This window comes from Fimicolochytrium jonesii, assembly GCF_025526975.1.
Source record: "Fimicolochytrium jonesii strain JEL569 chromosome Unknown EV422scaffold_6, whole genome shotgun sequence".
In the NCBI taxonomy this organism is placed as follows: Eukaryota; Fungi; Chytridiomycota; class Chytridiomycetes; order Spizellomycetales; family Powellomycetaceae; genus Fimicolochytrium; species Fimicolochytrium jonesii.
Window position 1 is genome coordinate 898,185 of NW_026515673.1, and position 17,979 is coordinate 916,163.

A 17,979-nucleotide genomic window follows, 5' to 3' on the forward strand; every position below is an offset into this window, starting at 1 on the left:
GGCGACGGTGAAATGACCTGGAGATGGCGAGGGTGATCCCCTTCGAGATGGTGGTATGTAAGAAGGTCAACGAATAGCACAACAGCAAGCAGCCGGCTGGAAGCGACGAAAACGTTTTCATAAAGCCACACCCAATCCGTCGCCTGAATCCGTACAAACCGATAGCACAACCTCTCTAATTCCTGGGTTCTGCAACGTCCTGGAAAGGTGATGAGTGGCGAAGTCAGGAGAGGGAATTTCAGTTCGTCGTGTTGAAATTGTTCCCAAGGCGCTTCGTAAAACCACAGTTTTATGCTTTGCACCGTGCTCAGCTACATACTACCGGAGTTTACCCATGCGATCATGCCCCTCTCGTCTACGGAACAGACTGTCTATCTCCTGAACTCAATTATAAGCTCACAGTGCTTGGTGTGCGGGAACAGATCCACGGGCTGGGCTCGGATAGGCTTGAATGGTGTTCCCTTGAACTTGTTGGAGGTCGGTCTGCATAAACTGGAGTGGAGAGGCAGCGTGAGCGATTGCCCCCCTATTTCACAAAGCACGCGAATACATGATGTAACCACAGAACATTTCCGCCCGGAGAACGCAGACAAAGGTACTCACTCAACAAAGTTGCCAGACGCTTGTCCTGCGTCGCAGCTGACATATATCACCCTCTTGATTCCCTCACATGCCCGAACCGTCCTGATCACATCTACATGCACTCCGCTTCTCGGTGGATCCAGCACTGCAACTACGTCGTCGTATTTCCCCACATACTCATGTATCACCTGGTTGATGACCTTTTCAACCTGATCGGCGAAGTAGACGACTTTAGCCTCGTCGACGGTGGTGGTCGCTGTGGTGGAGACACCATTCAGTTGGGCATTATGCTCGGCGTCGGCGATGGCGGATGCGATGATATCAACGCCGATGACCTTTTTCACGTGAGATGCCATGGTCAGACCGATGGTGCCTGTTCCGCAACAAAGATCCAGAAGGATAGTGCCTGGTGGTGACAGATCTTTCGCGCGGGGTGGGAAAGCAGATAATGCTGCCCCGTTATTGGTTTCTGACGCAGTCGCCTCTGTGGGCGGGCTGGCGGTAACGGTACTCTGGTTTGAATCAGGTGTCTCCATAGGTGGAGGTAGGGCCGCTTTCACTTCCCCAGCGGTAACGAGCCCTCTGCCCACCCTTTCGGCTTCCACCTCCTGCAGCGCACACCATTCCCGGACTTTCGAGTATAGCAGCTCCGTCCCTTCCGTGTTGACCTGGAAGAACGCTGTTGGGGAGACCCGAAACCTCAACCCTAGTAGCGTCTCGTGAACACTGCCCGACCCATAAAGCACCTTCAGAGGGGCGCCGTCTATGAAACCGTTGAAGGTGCCATCGTGCTCTTGGATGAGGAGAGTCGTAACACCAGTCGGAGTATCCTTTGTCGGTTCGAGGTGGGCTTTGAGGGCGCTCTGGGCGGCAAGCACCGTCGCTTCGTCGACCCCCGTTGGGTTGTACTGCACCACAACCATGTTCTCGCCTGTTCGGAAGGTGCGGACAAGCGCGAGTCGCCAGAAGCCGACCTTGTTGATGCGGTCGTAAAGATCCAGGTCGGAGGATTGCACAAATGAAGACAACAGTTCCGCGATATTAGCAGCTGCGGGGGACACTATCTTTGTTGTTGTGGGTTCGATGACCGTGACGAGGCCGTCTTTGAATAGTCCCAACAGAAACCCTGCGACCTTCTTTCCTTCCGAGTTCCATCCAAATGTGAATTCACATTTGTTCCTGTACCCTTCCAATTGCGGGGAATGCACGGGCTCCAGCAACTCGCACGGGACGCCGCCATTCTTCTTCTGTGCAGGTTTCAACCAAGCCAGCTGTCGAATAGCTTTCTCCTCCGACGTCATGTCAGACATTATGGTAAGATCTTCAGGCGGTTCCTGCCTGTTCCTGAAGTAATCTCGTGGAAAGTAACGTTCCATATCCTGTCCGAACTTTTTGAGTGCCTTGTGCATCATTTTGCGCTTGCTTTCTACTTGTTCGGTGTAAGATTGCCGCCATAGCGGACTGACTTGATCTGCGATTCGCTCCTCGGGTGTGCGTGTGTCATTGGCATCCTCCCTGCCTGCTGCAACATCACGTTGCGATTTTCCCTTCATGTCTCGCATGCCTTCGCGCTCCTGGAGGTTCACAAAGGACACCTCCAACTCCTTGTCCTTCATAGGCTTCCCCTGCAGCTTCTCCATCGCATCCTTCCGCGCCTCCTCCGTCTCGAAAGCCAGAAAGCAGTAGTTCCATGTTGGTGCCTTCTTGCACTGATCCAAACCCTCCACTCCGTTTGCTCTACAGATTTTCTCAACGGCCTTGCGGTCGGCATACTTAGGAAGGTTGTCCACGCGCAAACGGAAGCGCGTCGTTGCGTTCGAGTCGGTGAGTGCGACAGCAGGAGCTTCCACGGGGGTGCTTTCTGGCACGGATGCGGGAGCGCTTTCGGCTACATCCTCGATTTTGACCTTCTTGTTGTCGGGAGCAAGGACTCCTTCGGTGAGCGTTGGCTCAGCACCTGGCTCAGCCTCGACCTCTGTCGCGTCCTCGTCTAGTTCTCGTTTCATTGTGCTCCTGTCGACGGAAAGAAGCCACGCTGTGCGCTGAGTCCAGTGTACTGTACTCCAGATATCGGTTGCCAATACAGTTGCCCTTTGCCAAACGCAGTGCAAGTGTTTGCAAAAATGATGAATATGTCAAAGAAAAACCTCAGAGAAGCAGGACATGCCTTACGTTGCACGTGACCACAAGGCTAGATTATTTTGCTCAGCGCCCGTAACATTTTTACGATTCGGTTTAGGCTCTTTCCCGGACGCAAGGGCGGCCACGTCTCAATACGTAGCGATCGGGGACTCGGCAAGGCAGTGTCAGGCAACCCAAAGGTTGTTTCCAAGACGCCTGAGTCGTCAGAGCAGCTTGAAGCAGCTCGCTCTATCGAACGAAGCCGGAGCGTCAGCGCTCTGGTCGGCGCTCAATCAGAAAAAGGCAGAAAGAAAGCTGACTTGAGATGTTCTTCCCACAGCCTGGACCCCTCTGTGTCGATGTGAAGCCGGCTGTAGCATGCCACTCCCCTCGTCAGTTCCCGCTTCGTGTGCAGTCGCTGAGGTGCCTCAAAACCGCCACAGCTCGAACTCCGCGACGCGGGATGGTAACGACATGGGAACCATCTGGGTTTTCGTCCGCACCCAGGTGGCCCGCGCACAGCCGGCAGAATGATATTGGATATAGCCCTCAAATGACCGCACGATGATTCAAGGGACTTGGCGCTGCGTACAGATACGGGGCTTACATTTTGTCTGCGAATTTTCCCAAACCGATTGGTTTCTCACGGATTGTGATATTTCATTCTTATTATGCATCGATGTGGGTATGAACCGAGACGCCGTGACTGTACATATTGTGGTCGTTTCTCTGCTTCCTGCCCCTTACATCCCACTTCCCAAGCAATTCCTCCTTTCCAAAATCGTGCGCAGGCACAGAAATCCCGTCAATGCCTTCTTCTAACCCTCATCACATAAATGATCCTCGACCTGAAATCCCCATACGTTCAATCCCACCCAAACCCGTCCTCATCATCATCCGCAAACTCCATCAACATGCTCTGAAGTCGCTGGCACGATCCCGGTGTAGCCAGCGGCGTGTTTCGAATGGCATTGTTGTGATTACGGATGGTACTGGGCGTGACCGACGGGTGCAAGCGGCTAGGTGAACGTTGCATCGCGTGGGCTTGAGGAGTCGTGCTGGGAACGTGTAACGATCCTGCATTCCCCTGCGATCCGCGCTTGACGCTGGGCGACCGATGGACATCGCTAGTACGCTTCGCAGTCGGCGTTGTCGGGTCGGACGGCGCATTCGGCGTACAGGCTGACTTGGTGCCTCCGCCGCTGGCCCGTCTCGGTGGGGGTGTGCCGGCCTGGTACTCTCTTCTCAACTTCATCTGGCTTACAGTCAATCTCGAACCCGAGCGCGCCTTGGTTGGAGTAACGGTCTGGTACGCAGGACGTCCCTGCGCATCTTTGAATAACCCTGTGGTAGGAACCGATGGCGACAAGTCATCTCCATCCAAAGACCTCTTTTTCGTCCCAGCCGGTGTACCAAACACCGGCGGTCGCGGAGGCAACACGCCATCACCTGCATCCACAGGCCTCTTTCTGCTACCAGTAGGAGTGCTGAACACCGGCGGCCGCGGAGGCAGCTCACCGTGCAGACGGCTCATCCTCCTTGCGGACTTTTTAGGTTCAGGCGTTACATTGCCTCCCGAAAGCGGCGCGGTTCGTTTTCGTGGTGTGGGCGATCCAGACGCAGCGCCCAGCGAGCGCTTGGGTCTGGGTCCGACATTGTCATTGCCTGCGACGAGGAACGGATTCAGCTCCGCATCTATAGCGGCCGGTGAAGCCGTGTATTGCGTGCTGCCGAATGAATCGCGTTTCAAGGTGGCAAACGACGATAAGCGTTTTGCCAGAGGTGAGCGGAAAGGTCCCTGTGGCGAATGTGGAATAGCGGTGGCCTTTGCTCGCGACGGGCTGCCAATGCTGGTATTGAAAGGATTCTCAATATGAGTGTTCTCCTTTGCTTTACGGCCGAACACTTCCTCGTCAGGTTCTTGCGCGGCGTTGAATGCCTTGTTCAGTTTCGGTTTCGCGAATTCGGCAAAAGGCCGCGGAAGCGAGCCTGTCCTGCCCGCTGCGGGGTTCACATCCGTCTTGCTCCCCAGTGCTTCCATGCTCCCTGACGACACGGAAGACCACGCGGAAGACGACCTGCGAGGTGGCTGCGTGAATGTCGCTGAAGGAACTGATCCCCGCGTCTTCCCTGTACCGATTTTCACAGAAGCTATCGACGATGTTGGCGATGACGGCGCGTCCCAAAAAGGATTATCGGCATGTTCACTAAAAGCGGGCATCGACTTCGTGCGTTGAGCCTGGCCCAGAGGGTCCATGCCACTGCCTTTACCGCTTCTTCCGGACTTGCTGATGGGCCCCGCGCAGATAGAGGTGGCAGTGCGAGACAAGCCGGGATTTGTGGCATTCTTCGTCGTCAGCGAGTAAGTCGTGCTCCGTCGGCCAAGAGGCTGCGAACTGCCAGTGGGTCCCGAGTTTGACGCCGTAGAGGACGCCGTTGAGGACCGTCTCAACTCTTTCATGAAAGCCGACTGGCCCTGCGCCAACGTTGCCGACTCCTTTTTACCCGCATCTCTACTGCTGCCATTGGAATTCGATTTCGGCATGCCCGCAAGGGAAATCTGCCGTTTTCCCAACCCTCTCAGAAAAGCGGGCATTGCTGCCGCCCGGCTGGTGGTAGAGGGTTTCGCGTTCGCATCATTGCTGACTAGCACCCCTCGTCGGCGCTCGTTAGCTTTGCTACTTCGATTGCCACTTCGCTTGACGCCACTCATTCCGCTTCCAACTTTCGTCTCGATTCGACTGCTGCCCTTGCGCTTCTTCTTGAAGAAAGGGGACGGGGGGACCGGATTCTGAGTCGAGGGGTCCCCACCGGCTTTGATGAAGAGTGACTTAACAATGTCCGGGAAGAATGAATTGTAGCTGTTATGAAAACAAGATCCGAATTGTAAGACGCTTAGATTCCTAATAGAACAGGATACCTGCACCACTTACTATTTAATAAGCACGGGCTCCACAAATGTCTTCAACAGGGTCGACTCGTCGGGTCCAGAATCGAAACTGGTTACCGCGTTCCATATACATATCCGATCCATCAGCTCTTCGATCGCCTTGACAAACATTGCTTTGCGGTCCACGATAGGCGTTGCCTCCACAGCTTTCGTCTCCTCGGGGCTATCGTTCTCCTTGGGGTGATTGTCAGCAGTCTCGGACTCTGCTTCTGGCACAGCCGTTGGTCGCTGTTTCGGCATATCGCTTTTCCGGCGTTTAGGAAGTCTGACTATATAGCTGTCTAAGGCGCTTGTCATCGATTTGCGCTTGCGTTTTGAAAGTGATGGATCGGTCGTTGTTGAAGGTTCCGCGGGTGGGGGTTGTGGAGATGCAAACCAGTGCGAAATGTCGGGGAGTTCGACCTTGTCTTGAACGTGAATGCGGAGCATGTCGAACAGGAGAACGAGCTGCAGCTTTGCTCTAAGCGACAGAAATTGTGAGTCGCATGCTGGATTATAAGCCAATTTCTCAAAGCGGTCCATACTCTTCTGTCTTCATCAGGGTAAGTTTGCGTCTCAAAAGCCTAGCCAGGTCAACCGTTGGGTCTAGCGACGCCGTGTTGGATACGCCTGCCCACCACTTGGTGAGCATTCTGGCCTCATCGGGGTCCACGTGCGGGATTTGTACACGAGCTGGATCGTCAGGCTCCGATGCTTCGTTTGCTGTTCGTGACAATAGTTCGGATATGGATCGAAATCGTTGCTCTAGAGCCGTAACGCCGCGAATCGTGGACCTCGACACAAATTCCAAAAATGTATTCATCGCTGCGCGGTTGGCCCTATTGTATTTCGAACGGCTTGGCGATGCCGGCCCGACCGTTGTGAAAACGATGGACGCTATCGCCTCGTGAACGTTGGACAATGACGTGTCCATGAATTGTGCTAGGGAGTTATGTCCCAGTAGCACGTCCATGTACCCTTTCTTCAGTGCAAGAACGATATCATCCACCGAGACACAGTCACCCAAAGGCCTTCCGGCAGTTTTGGACTTGCGGCACGAGCGGGGGGCTGGTAACGGCGACGAGAATTTCGGTGATGGAGGTGGTATTGGGGGAGGCCTTTTGGGTAGAAGCGTGTGAGCATCAGAATGACGAACGCAGTTATCATCCGATTGTTGGAACGGGCCATACCGTGCATCCAGCTCCAAGCGCGTGCGCAGTCTTTCGTCCTCCATTTCGGGATACCAGATGTCAAATGTAGCGGTGCAGAGTTGCTTAACTGAGTCCCGAGCTGATTCCCCATTGAAAATCATACTGTGGATTTGTTGATCGAGTTCATTGCTGTACCACTGGGAGAGCAAAGTATCATCCACGGTTGCGCCTGTGTGATTCGAGAATTGGGGGAAATCAATGGCTGACGACGCTTTCTTGCGGAATGCACACGCTCTCCTACCATAGCTGAGACAGTCCTCTGGAAGGTCGCATTGGCCGATACAATCGTCTTCCGAATCTGGTTTGATCAATCGCAGGACGGCGAAGCCCGGCATGATGGGGATGATAACCGCACAGCGCTCTATCGGTTCCAGGTCCACTTTTTCGGATGGCGAAGAACTTGGCGTTGTGCGGTCATTCAAAGCCATCCCTTTCGATTCTGCAGCGGAGGTGTCTTCCATACTGTTGGGTTCAAGATGTACCTGCACCATCAACACTTCCTTTTTTGTGTACTGTACGTCCCAAAATGAGATAGTCCCAGCGGTGTCCAGCAGCGGCGAGACGCATTGGTATGTTTCCTTCTCCATCCATTCCGCGTCGAGCAACTGGGCATGAAATCGATGCACTATTTCCATCTTGGCCCCGGCGAACGGTAGAGCTTTGATATTCGCAGTGCTGGGCAAGCTGAGCGATGGTCCTCTCCCGAGCAATTTGCGTTCTCCTGTAGACGGTTCGTCGCCGCTATAAAATTCGTGTGAGAAGAGCACGAGTGAACGGGAACAAGGGCGGTGTACATGTTAACATACCCGGCAACATGTGTGATGACTATAGGTACATGAGGTTGCTCAGTTTCTACCAGGGTGTGAATGTTAGCACAATGTGGTACGTAGATTGTAGCTTCAGCACCTTCCCACAATACCTGCATATCCATCGATGAGCATTCCCTCCCACTGTGTCTTGAAGGCCGACTTCTTTTGCGAGAGAGGTAAACATCGCCGAGTCGTCCCTGCGGGTTTACCCATCACGAGCTCCTTTCCATATGCAGGGTACAATGCCTTCTGCCGGAGCACCTTCATCAGCGTCGGTAAAGGAACGCCGTAGATGGCATCTGTCATCAGAGCTCCGGGCGCTAGGACGCCACCCAGGGCTGCAAGAACACACGAGAGAGTGGATTGAATCTCAAAGTTCTACAACTTGGTCGTTCAGAAGGTTTTCTCGGTGGGATGTGTTTGTAGCGGGAACATACCTTGTTGTCCTCTATTTGCACACTCGGGAGGCTCGGAGTGGTGATCCATGATAAAGCAGCCCGTTTCTCCAGGAAAGCGCTCCACAGCCCCCCACCAAGCAGATGCTGCTGCATCACCTCCAAGCACCGCGATACTCCGCATTCTGCACCGCCAAGTCCGACATACGTCCGCAAGTCCGCAACTGTGCTCGGTAACGCCGAGATGAAGTACATATAGTTCCGAAGCCTCACAGGAGCCGCGCCATCCGTCATCTGCTTCCTCGGTCTCACGGGAGATGGTAGAACCATCGACGAGCCTGACCCTCCCCAGTCCCACCGAAAATCCGTCAACGTCTTCCGGAGTGTGGTGGAAACCTTCTCAACAAACGACGGTGATGACTCCCAGGGCGACCGCTCCTCCCCATCCTCCTTCTCGATACCACTCTGATTTTCGAGCTGCCCGTTCAAATCCGCCGCAAACTCTGCCAACGTCACAGGAATGAACTCTCGCGCGTGCTTCGTGACGGCTTTATGGAACGTGGAAACTGAGCCAAGGTCGAACAGCTGGTAGCTCCATCGAAAGCGGGGATCCACATGGATATGAAAGTATAGCAGTATCCGTAAAACTGTTATGCGAATGAAAGTCTCGAAGTCGGGAGGGGACTGTGCTGTGCCACCGGCCTCCGATGTGGTGAGAGTAGAAGAACCGGTATCTATCACGAAGACAACGTTCGGAATGGGCCGGTCGCGGGAGGAGGGCGACCCGAAGGACTGAAAGGCAGAGTCCTGCGACATCCTAGGTGTTGCTGCAAGCCAAAGTTCCCCGTGCCATTAGCGGCCCTGAGAAGACGCTGTTCCAGGGCGATTTTGTCTTCCCTTGTCGAACCCCCGTCCTTTTCCGTCTCACCAGCTTCTCCGTAACGCTTGGAGGGCCTAGAATAACGCACACCAATATCGCCTTTCACTTTCCGAATTAGCCTCTGATGGGCCTAGTCTTGAGACAATTTCTGCGTATTCCCGGCGCTTGCCCTGGTTCGAACTCCAGATCCAGACAGAATTCAAAAGGAAACGCGTCACATTCCGCGTCTGTCCGGTGGCCTGGACAATCTTCCGAGACTCAGATTCACGAAGCATCAGGGCGAGTAAGAGCACATCAAACATTTCTCTTTCCAGAGCGGTCACAGCACGGAGGGGAGCAGTTCGCTCAAAAATCGAATAATAAAGCTGTGCACAGTCATCCGATGGAACGGTTTCAACCTCTCGTCCTATATACACAGTGCCGTACGCCGACATCGCCAGGGGCAAAAGCCCAACGCCGCAATCCCTCGCCTTTCTCTCCCTCCCATAGTTATCCCACACCTCAAACGTCCGACGTCTCGTTCACCGCATAGTCCTCAACAGCTTCATCCTCCTGTCCACATACTGCAACACATCCCTCCTCACCAAGATATCAATCGCCCGATCCACAGCAACGGGGCTAAACTCCTGAGCCAAGAACTCATCCTTCACGACCCTCAGACTGACTTTGCTCCCCGGCATTAATCGTCGCCTAATCTGCTCTTCAATCCTCATCACCTCCTCCGAGAACTTAGAGCGCGAGTCAAAGCCCTCCACGAGCCCGCTTTGCACAGCGTCCATCGTAGAGTGGTTAAACAATCGCATGGCTTCGTCGACGTGTTGCTCGGTGGCTACGGTTGAGAGCGTGAGTTTGGCGAGGGACTCGGAAATGCGGATGATGGCTTCGAGCTGACGGACTGTGATCGGGACAGCGGACTTGGCGGCTGGGCCGTTGTCGGACGCTACTGACCGTGCTTTGCTACGCATTTCGACAAAGTGGGAGCTGAGCTTTTTGGCGGCTTCCTCAGTCAGGCGAGGGGCGCATTTTCTGTGGTGTCGGAGAGATTAGTCCCGGGCTCAATGTTGATTCCGCGTCCACGCGACCCCGTCTCCTACGTTTTGCAATAGCTGATGTAACTCCTCATCTTCTGGATGTTGATGTCACCAGCAGCCTCACGCTCCTTCACGTGCGTGTTCATGTGCACTTGCAAAACATGCCTCGCAATTGTCTGCGCAAGAATACTGTTAGCCCTGCGTCCGAAAACAATCGCATCCTTAACGACATGAACTCACCCTATCCCTCGACTCATTATGCTCATCCTTGACAATGAAAATCAAATCAAAACGCGACAAGATAGTCGACTGGAAGTCGATGTTCTCTCCAGCACTCTTCATATCATCGTATCGCCCAAACACTGGGTTGGCGGCTGCCAGCACCGAGGTCCGCGAGTTGAGGATCGTCGTAATGCCGGCTTTAGCAATGGAGATGGTTTGCTGTTCCATGGCTTCGTGAATGGCCACACGGTCTTCTTCACGCATCTTGTCGAACTCGTCGATGCAGACTACACCGCCGTCTGCGAGGACCATGGCGCCGCCCTCCAGGTAAAATTCTCTCTATTTGGGAGTTGAGTTGGTTTTCTGCCCGTACATTGACATCCTCATACTCCGTATGACTTACGCTTCCCGGATCACGGATAACGGAGGCCGTGAGACCCGCAGCACTGCTTCCTTTTCCAGATGTGTACACTCCAATAGGAGAGACCTTTCCAAGCTCGTCAGCCATCCCAGTCTTAAAAAGCTACCTTACATCCATTCTCAGCTCTCACCTTCTCCACAAACTTCAGCAACTGCGATTTTGCAGTTCCCGGGTCTCCCAACAACAGCACATTGATGTCTCCTCTTAACCTCATTCCGTCGGGAAGCACCTTCTTCGACCCGCCGAACAAGAGGCATGTAATCGCCTTTTTGATATCTACACGCGAAGCTCGTCAGCTTGAATGCCTCTCAAGATCACCCTATTGCCGCGTACATACCAGCATGTCCGTAAATCGATGGCGCAATGCTTGAAGAGAACTCCTGATACAAGCCCTCCTTGCGCGACATTTGCAGGAACTCCTCTTCCTCTTCTTCCGTGAAGGTGCGCACTCCGCGGCCGTTTCCGTCCATGTCGACTTGCATGCCTACTACGCGGAGGTATGGGGATCGGACGGCTACCGCTCCGGTGTTTTTCTACTCACAAGACAAATGTGAGCTATAATCCGGAGACTGACGTTTGGTTATATACGATGGGCGGGTCATACGTTATTGCGATTCTGATTGAAGATCGAGAATATCCCAGTGACGGTAACGCGTGTCCCAGGAACAACCTTATTTGTCAGATGTCTGTGCAAAGCGTATGGTGAGCAGACACTCTATAGGAAACCATAGGCTAAGTCGACGGCGAGCCCCCTCACCGATCTGCGCTGAGAAGCAAATGCCGTGGAAGCTCTCCAACAGGCACCATTCCAGGCGTCTCCTGCAATTTCAACGTCTGCTGGTCCACGAATTTACTCTTGTCGTGCACGATAATGTACGGGTCCAGTGGACACTGGTTACTGGAATTCCCGTCTCCCTCGCTGCAATTCACCAAAAGTGGTCAGCCCGTGAACTGAGACCCGTCTGCATGTGCCCCCCCTTGAAGCCTCACCTATCGCATTTCCTCGGCAGCTGGACACCGGCGAATCCTCCATTCACGGGCAACACCTTGTTGTGACGGCAGGACCGGCACATGATGTGGACATACGTTGCCTTGGCGGCGAGTGTGGATGCTGAGATGATGATTCCAGAAAGGCGGACGACTTTAGAAATGGAGAGCGCCTGTGTGAATGACGAGTGGGAGTCAGCTTGCGAACACGATGCCACATCGTTCGTGGTCCCCCAGCCCACTTACGTCCAACGATCGGATTGGCAGAGGGTTGGCATTGGAGAGCAACATGACTTGACAATCCGGGAACTCTCCAGCCTCCGTGGCATAATTGTTCTGCTTCGCTACAGTCTTCACGGCATCTTCAAACTGAAACCCAGAAGTCAATTCGTCAGAAACACGCCAAATCAACCCGAAGCTCAGCCATCTTCAATGCTAAACATACCAACGCGAGATACTCAGCCGGCTTCTCCTTCAACTGATTCGTCAGATCCTCGTCATAGCTCATCAGATGCGCCATATCGACTTCCAGGAAGTACTGCTTGATAATCAAGTTTTGGCGCAGCTGGTCTCTATCGGCGTTCACGCAATATGAGTAAGGTTCTCGAAAGAATCGTATGCGTACGAATGCCACGAACCTGTAGATATACACATTATCGATACAAAACGTCCTCAGGAACTCCACAAACTTCTTCTCGATGGCGGCACGGGAGTCGTCGCCTGAGGAGTTGGGGTACACTTGGGTGTTGAACACTCGTCCGGCATCCCAACCGAATGCTGCTGCCATGATGCGAGGGTCGGGAATTGAGGGTACTGAAGGCTTATTTGAGGTGGCCAATACGACAACGAGTGGCTTCCAACGAGGCTCCACTTGACGGGTGAACGAGAAGGCGATTGAAGAGCTGAAGTCCGTCTGTGCGCAAGCCGAATGGAGACTTGACGGAAACAAGCGTTCAAGCCAAGAGAAAGAGATCGTGTCCGAAACGTGTGTCCGAAATGGAAGGGCGCGAAATGTCCGAAACCTCGGCTGGAGCGTTTGGCGAGCCTACAGTATAAAAAGTGTCGTTTTGCGCAAGACGCGATGGCCCAAGTCGTCTAAGGCCGCAGACTAGAAATCTACTCGGAAACTTCACCTTTACTGCAATCGACCTTGAAAAAAGCAATGTCGGAGCCCAGACAGCGCCCATCGATTCTCATTCCTCCCGACCGTGAAGGGGAAGGTTTTCATCTGGCCCAATTTTGGGAACATGAAACAGCCTTGCGCTTCCAGGGCTCGGAAAGTACCCTTCCTTTGGACTGGAAATTTGCCTACCAGTATAACCCGGAGAAGAAAAAAATCACCTACAACGAGAATCACCTGAAGAAATGGCACCATGCCGCGACAGAACTGAACGACTATGATAATCCGTACGTCACCTTGATGATCAGGGGCCCTAAGGATCTCGGTCCACAGCTCCAAGCGACGACAGTCATGCTTCGCGTATTGGGACCCACCGACGATGGGACCACCAACCCCCCAACCTTCCATGGAACGGCGTTTTATGTTGCACCCACCATGTTGCAGACCGCCAGACACAATATACAGCCCATGGAGAATGTACGGCCGCTCGCCTGCAATTCCGCACGACCCATAACACGTCGGACAGCAATTCGATCTCGGCAGGCTTCAAGGCTACTCCTATTCGCCCAGCGGACGACTTGGTTGATTTGCCACCTCATCTTCATCACATGCTCCCTCAAGCCGAAGGTGTAGAAGACAAGGATCCAGTGGATAGCTCCGGGTTAAAGTATCAGAACGACTTTACATTTTTAAAGAGTAACCGAACGGTTGGCCAAGTTTTGGTCCCAGCATGCTGGCCGATGCATACGTGGTCACTGCTGGATTTCCTGGCGCTCCAAAAGAAGAGGACGCAGTGGCGGCCGCCACAGATATTGTAGGCGAATTACGCTGCCAAGATGTCGATCAGTATATCAAGGCCGTCATGGGCATGGTTACCAAGCTGAGCCGTTTGTTTCGTGAAGATGTATTGAATGTTTCTCCAGGAGCGGTCGTTCAACAGGGCTTGCGAATCGCGACACACGATTGTACAACACTGCCTGGCTTCTCCGGCGGCCCTGTTATTCTGATTGCCTTGCCTGGTGTGTTCATCGGACAGCATATTGCTGGTACCAATGTTCCGGCTGCCGGGCAGAATCTTTTCTTGTGCGCAACCCATCCGGCTTACGTTGCCGAGTATGTCAAGCACGTCCTTCCCGAGCTTTTCGAGGCCCTAGAGACCAATGCTGGACTCCTCATGTCGATTCAGCAGCGGCACTTTTCTGATTGGTTGAAGGCAACCTGCGGTGCGCCTGACATGGATTTACTTTCTTGCATCAAGTCGATATTGGAAGAGAGCACGGACGGGGGGCGGGGGGGATGAACCCAACCCTACGTAGCTTTCAAAGTTAACCCAACTCATTGTGTATGGAGGCGTGTCTATTGGCATAGCAAAGCGTATGAGCGAATTATTGGAGAGCTGTATTGGCATTGGGAACGGCGTAGGCATCAAGTATCTGTATTTGCTACAAAAAAAGACTTCGCGGTGGTGTGAGACACACAAACCGAGATGTGATTAGCGAAGTTTTGGACGGCGACGTGAGAAAAAGACGGGAGATGGAGCTGGGGGAAGGGCGGAGATGAGCCCGGAAGCGGGGTGATGTGGGCGAGAACATCCCACGCAGAGGGTATCTATGACCGTAGGATATGTCCCCTTTTGTCGACGCCGTTTTTTTTCTCACTCGATCTCGACTCTTTGGGTGGTTCCCAATTTTTGTTGTATTTTCTGTAACTTGTTGTGTCATGGTATCATTCAGGGCATTCCCTATGAACTATACCCTTTGTTCGAACGATCTTGGCAGTTGCTTGCAGCATCGGTTTTACCGGGCGTTGAAATTTCTACTTTTTGTGTAGTTTGCGTGCGTTGGTTTTGTTGTTTGAGTGTGGATTTGAAGTTGAGACTCGTGAGGCAGCGAGATGCATTTCCCTTCTTCGCAAATCCCGGAGGAGTTCGGTTGGCCAAATTGACCGTCCATGAGCTCGTTGACGTATCATCCATCGTTTGTTTTCAAGATGTGATGTGGCTCCCAAATCACGCAACCGGATGTCTCACATTTATGGATTCATGCACTATGAAAAAGATACGTACGCTATGCAATAATTTACCTAACCTAACTACAACCTCCGTCCTTCTCCCACACCTTACCCCTCAAACTTCCTCTTCCTCCCCTCCTTTTCCTTCTTCTCCTTCTTCTCCTCCTTCTCCCCACTCTTCCCCTTCTTCCTCTTCTTCGTCGCGGAAATCGCCTCCAAAACCGATACGATATCCCTATCCTTCTTCAGCTTCTTCGACTGCGGTGTCGCCACAACATCAACAGCAGCAAGGGTGGCGTCATCACCATCGCTGTCGTCATTTGATTCTTCTTCAGCGTCAGAGTTGAACGTGTGATGCCCGTCGGCGCGTTTGCGTTTCTTGCTCTTTTGGAACAGGTTTTCGATCTCGTCTTTGGATTCTTTGGTTATTGCGCTGGTTATGACAGCATCGGCGGTGGGGTCGGTGGATGTTGGGGCGTCTTCGTTGTCTGAGAGGGCGAGCTGTGGATGCAGGAGGCGGGATGTAAGTATGATATGGCAACGGAGGAATGCTAAAAGTAGTTGAGGTTACCTTTTCGATCTCCTCATACTCCTTAGCAGCGCCCGTCGCTTTACTCTTCTTGCTCTTCTTATCCTTCTTATCCCCCTTGACGATCTTCTCCTTCTTCCCGGGCAGCACGACGCCCGCGTCACCCACACGCCCACCAGTGAATCCAAGGGCTGCCATCCCCGCGTCGAATTGGTGCGTCGTCCATAAGGGGTCAGCTTGCTCTTTTGCCTTCTTCGCTTTCTTCCCACTTTCGTCATTGCTCGCAGCCCGCTTCCCCGCATCATCATCATCCAAAAACTCCTTAAACATATCCCGTTTCCGCTCATGCCCCATCTGCCTCTCCACCCATTCCTCCCTCCGCTTCCCATACGTCTCAATCTTACAATTCCTCAGGACAAACTTCCCAAAATGGCTGTTCTGCAAAGTCTTGGTATGGTTATACAGATCCTCGGCAATCTTCTCCTTCAGACCGATATCCGCAACTGCCCAGGCCTTGTCGACGGTGTGCGAGCCAAATTTGTCGGCGGCGAGGGTGGCGAATTTGCCGAGCCAGGAGCGAATGAGTTTGCGTTTGGCTTTAAGGTTGATGGTGGAGGAGAGGAGGAATTGTTCGAGGACCCGGGATGAGGTCGGGGAGAAAGCCCAGTTGCGGCTTTCTTCGGGTGTGAGGGACATAAAGCTGTGGTTGAAATGGAAAATGATCCGTGAATACATTCCATAAATCGCATATATGGGCACCAAACGAAATTTACCTGTCAATAACCATCTTGTTCGCATCCTCGTCAAACAGGAGAAGATTCTGCAGAATCAACGATCCGTTCGTATCCGCTTTCGCAGCTTCACCCAACGCGCCATACGGCTTCAAGCACAGAATCAAGTTCACCAACTGCTTCCTCTGTTCCGGAGCAGTAGCCTTCAAAGCGTTAGCGACAGCCTTCACGACTTCTTTCTGACATTTCCCAGTCTGGTGCTTGACGCACGCTTCTGCCACCTTGACGACGACACCAGGTCGCCTATGTGTGAACAGCGTTGGGAAGAACGGGATGAGCTCGTCGAGCAAGACCTCCAATTGGGTGCCGTTGCGCGTATGGCAGATCAGCTGTTGCACGACAAAGTTGGCGACGGGGTGCAAGCAGAGTTCTTCAAGCTGTCCGCGGAAGTAGGTGACGTAAAGCTGGTGGAACAGGTGTGCGCTCGCGGCGGCGAGGAGCTTCTCTACGAGGTGAGACCCGACCGGGTGACGGATAAGATCAACCATGAATTGCCGCTCCTCGTCTGTCTGCGTGCTCAGTTGGCAGGTTGCAGAATCCTCGACCGCGAGGAGGGTGCTGATAAGGGATTCGGATGTGTCGGAGAGGGAGATGAGGAGCTGGAGCACGGGGTTGGCTACAATATGTGTGGCGTAGGTCCGCAGGCCCATGATCTCCATCTGTTCGGCGACCTCACGCGTGATCTCCTTCAAGGCCTCTTTGAATTGCGGAGGCACTGTGCGTTTGACGGACACGCCGGCGCGACCCGTTTTCGGCGCGTTGGCGGGATTGGGTTTCCAAGTATTGTTGTGCTCGGAGTTGTATTTTTTCGATTTCTTACTTCTGCGTTCGGCTTCGCCTTGTGCTAGCGGATCGCCGGACAACAGGCAGAGTACGGCCCGGACCAAGTGGGAGGCGTACGCGTCCATCATGAGGTCCTTCCATTCTCCTTTCATTTGCTCGCAGAGCTGTTCGACGAGCGTGGTCATCGTCGGTAGAGTTTCCAATGCAGCTTCGTCGCCTTCAGGCGCCTCGACGACGAATGTTCCCTTGATCTCGCGGTCCACAACATCAGCAGCTGCGTATATGAGTGTTTGACATACATGCGATGCGAACTGGTGCTTGAACAGCTCGATGAACTGTCCATTCAAACGGTCCGTGAACACCCGTACTCGGAAATCGTCCGCCGACCGCAACATCTTCTCCACGACCCTCGAGCAATCGGGATCGGCTGCGACAATACACTCTTTTCCGTCCATGGCCCTGAACATGGCGCCGATAAACAGAGCTTTCTCCTCCTCCGACTCGAACTCTTTGGTGTCAAGCTCCTTTTCCATGCTGAGGAAATACTGATGGTCGTCCGGTGCCATCACGCCGAAGAAGGGCTGTGGTGGGCGGTTGGTGTACTCGACGTCTTTCGACCGATCATGGTCCCAGGTTTCCCACGCTGCCTCTTCGGCTGCCGTGCGGCCTGAACCAACGGCTACCGCATTCACTCCAGTAGCTCCTTCCGCGACCTCCGCTTTTGCTTTTCCTCTCTGTCCTCCACGCCTGGTTTTCTTCTTTTGTGGTTCTCCAGTGGAAGTTGCGCCCGGTGGCGCACGGTCGGAATGCAATGCAGGCTCATACGTAGCTGTGACTGATGGAGCGTCGATATCGGGTTGCGATGTTACGACAGAAGCCTCCTGATTCATGTCTTCTACGGGAGCTCCTGCCTCTCGATCTTTGACTTTCTTTCCACCTCGCTTGCCCCTCTTCACCTTCTTATGCACCGCTTCGGGCATGACGCTGTTCTTTCCTGTTGTCGCTCAATAATCAGAACCTTTTTGAGGGCCGTTACGACAGGGCAAAAGTAGTCTATATGAGCGCTGGCTCGACGACCTCTTATACAAGTTCCGGTCCAATGTCGACGCAGTGGGAAGTTCAGAAAAAATGGAAACGGGATGTGCAAGGAGCCTGAAC

At 53.4% G+C, this 17,979-nt stretch overlaps 5 protein-coding genes across 5 annotated transcripts; 1 reads left to right on the forward strand and 4 right to left on the reverse strand.

Moving 5' to 3' along the window:
* Window positions 1-469: 469 nt before the first annotated feature.
* Window positions 470-2,700, reverse strand: EV422DRAFT_523484 (S-adenosyl-L-methionine-dependent methyltransferase; the record flags this gene model as incomplete). Its single annotated transcript, XM_053069914.1, has 2 exons — window positions 726-2,700; window positions 470-595 (listed from the first exon to the last, which is right to left on the reverse strand). Coding segments are annotated over exons 1-2 (1,927 nt in total), but the record flags the coding sequence as incomplete, so codon positions are not given.
* Window positions 2,701-3,317: 617 nt separating this feature from the next.
* On the reverse strand, window positions 3,318-9,090 carry EV422DRAFT_523486 (uncharacterized protein). Its single transcript, XM_053069915.1, has 8 exons — window positions 8,090-9,090; window positions 7,763-8,030; window positions 7,650-7,695; window positions 7,085-7,584; window positions 6,823-7,012; window positions 6,178-6,750; window positions 5,637-6,113; window positions 3,318-5,564 (listed from the first exon to the last, which is right to left on the reverse strand). Exons 1-8 carry the CDS (start codon window positions 8,861-8,863, stop codon window positions 3,569-3,571), a joined length of 4,824 nt encoding a protein of 1,607 aa, XP_052927308.1. The 5' UTR covers window positions 8,864-9,090; the 3' UTR covers window positions 3,318-3,568.
* Window positions 9,091-9,204: 114 nt separating this feature from the next.
* EV422DRAFT_523487 (MCM2/3/5 family-domain-containing protein) lies at window positions 9,205-12,551 on the reverse strand. Its single transcript, XM_053069916.1, has 12 exons — window positions 12,227-12,551; window positions 12,034-12,160; window positions 11,835-11,957; window positions 11,592-11,761; window positions 11,359-11,520; window positions 11,206-11,287; window positions 10,939-11,134; window positions 10,732-10,877; window positions 10,584-10,667; window positions 10,199-10,519; window positions 10,022-10,134; window positions 9,205-9,953 (listed from the first exon to the last, which is right to left on the reverse strand). Exons 1-12 carry the CDS (start codon window positions 12,373-12,375, stop codon window positions 9,449-9,451), a joined length of 2,178 nt encoding a protein of 725 aa, XP_052927309.1. The 5' UTR covers window positions 12,376-12,551; the 3' UTR covers window positions 9,205-9,448.
* A 196-nt stretch (window positions 12,552-12,747) lies between these two features.
* Window positions 12,748-14,027, forward strand: EV422DRAFT_523492 (uncharacterized protein; the record flags this gene model as incomplete). The annotated part of the gene is made up of 4 exons (XM_053069917.1): window positions 12,748-12,995; window positions 13,017-13,185; window positions 13,260-13,375; window positions 13,438-14,027. 4 exons carry the CDS (start codon window positions 12,751-12,753, stop codon window positions 14,006-14,008), a joined length of 1,101 nt encoding a protein of 366 aa, XP_052927310.1. The 3' UTR covers window positions 14,009-14,027.
* Window positions 14,028-15,601: 1,574 nt separating this feature from the next.
* EV422DRAFT_494425 (armadillo-type protein) lies at window positions 15,602-17,354 on the reverse strand (the record flags this gene model as incomplete). The annotated part of the gene is made up of 2 exons (XM_053067744.1): window positions 15,602-15,947; window positions 16,021-17,354. Coding segments are annotated over 2 exons (1,680 nt in total), but the record flags the coding sequence as incomplete, so codon positions are not given.
* Between the last annotated feature and the right edge of the window lie 625 nt (window positions 17,355-17,979).

Coding starts and splice junctions, on each gene's coding strand:
- EV422DRAFT_523486 (XM_053069915.1), bottom strand. CDS start 8,863: ATGTCGCAGGACTCTGCCTTTCAGTCCTTCGGGTCGCCCTCCTCCCGC. Junction 6,751..6,822: donor CGCTTGGAGCTGGATGCACG/GTATGGCCCGTT, acceptor TCTACCCAAAAG/GCCTCCCCCAATACCACCTC. Junction 5,565..5,636: donor GAGCCCGTGCTTATTAAATA/GTAAGTGGTGCA, acceptor TTTTCATAACAG/CTACAATTCATTCTTCCCGG.
- EV422DRAFT_523487 (XM_053069916.1), bottom strand. CDS start 12,375: ATGGCAGCAGCATTCGGTTGGGATGCCGGACGAGTGTTCAACACCCAA. Junction 11,958..12,033: donor CGGCTGAGTATCTCGCGTTG/GTATGTTTAGCA, acceptor TCTGGGTTTCAG/TTTGAAGATGCCGTGAAGAC. Junction 11,135..11,205: donor TCAATCAGAATCGCAATAAC/GTATGACCCGCC, acceptor TCTTGTGAGTAG/AAAAACACCGGAGCGGTAGC.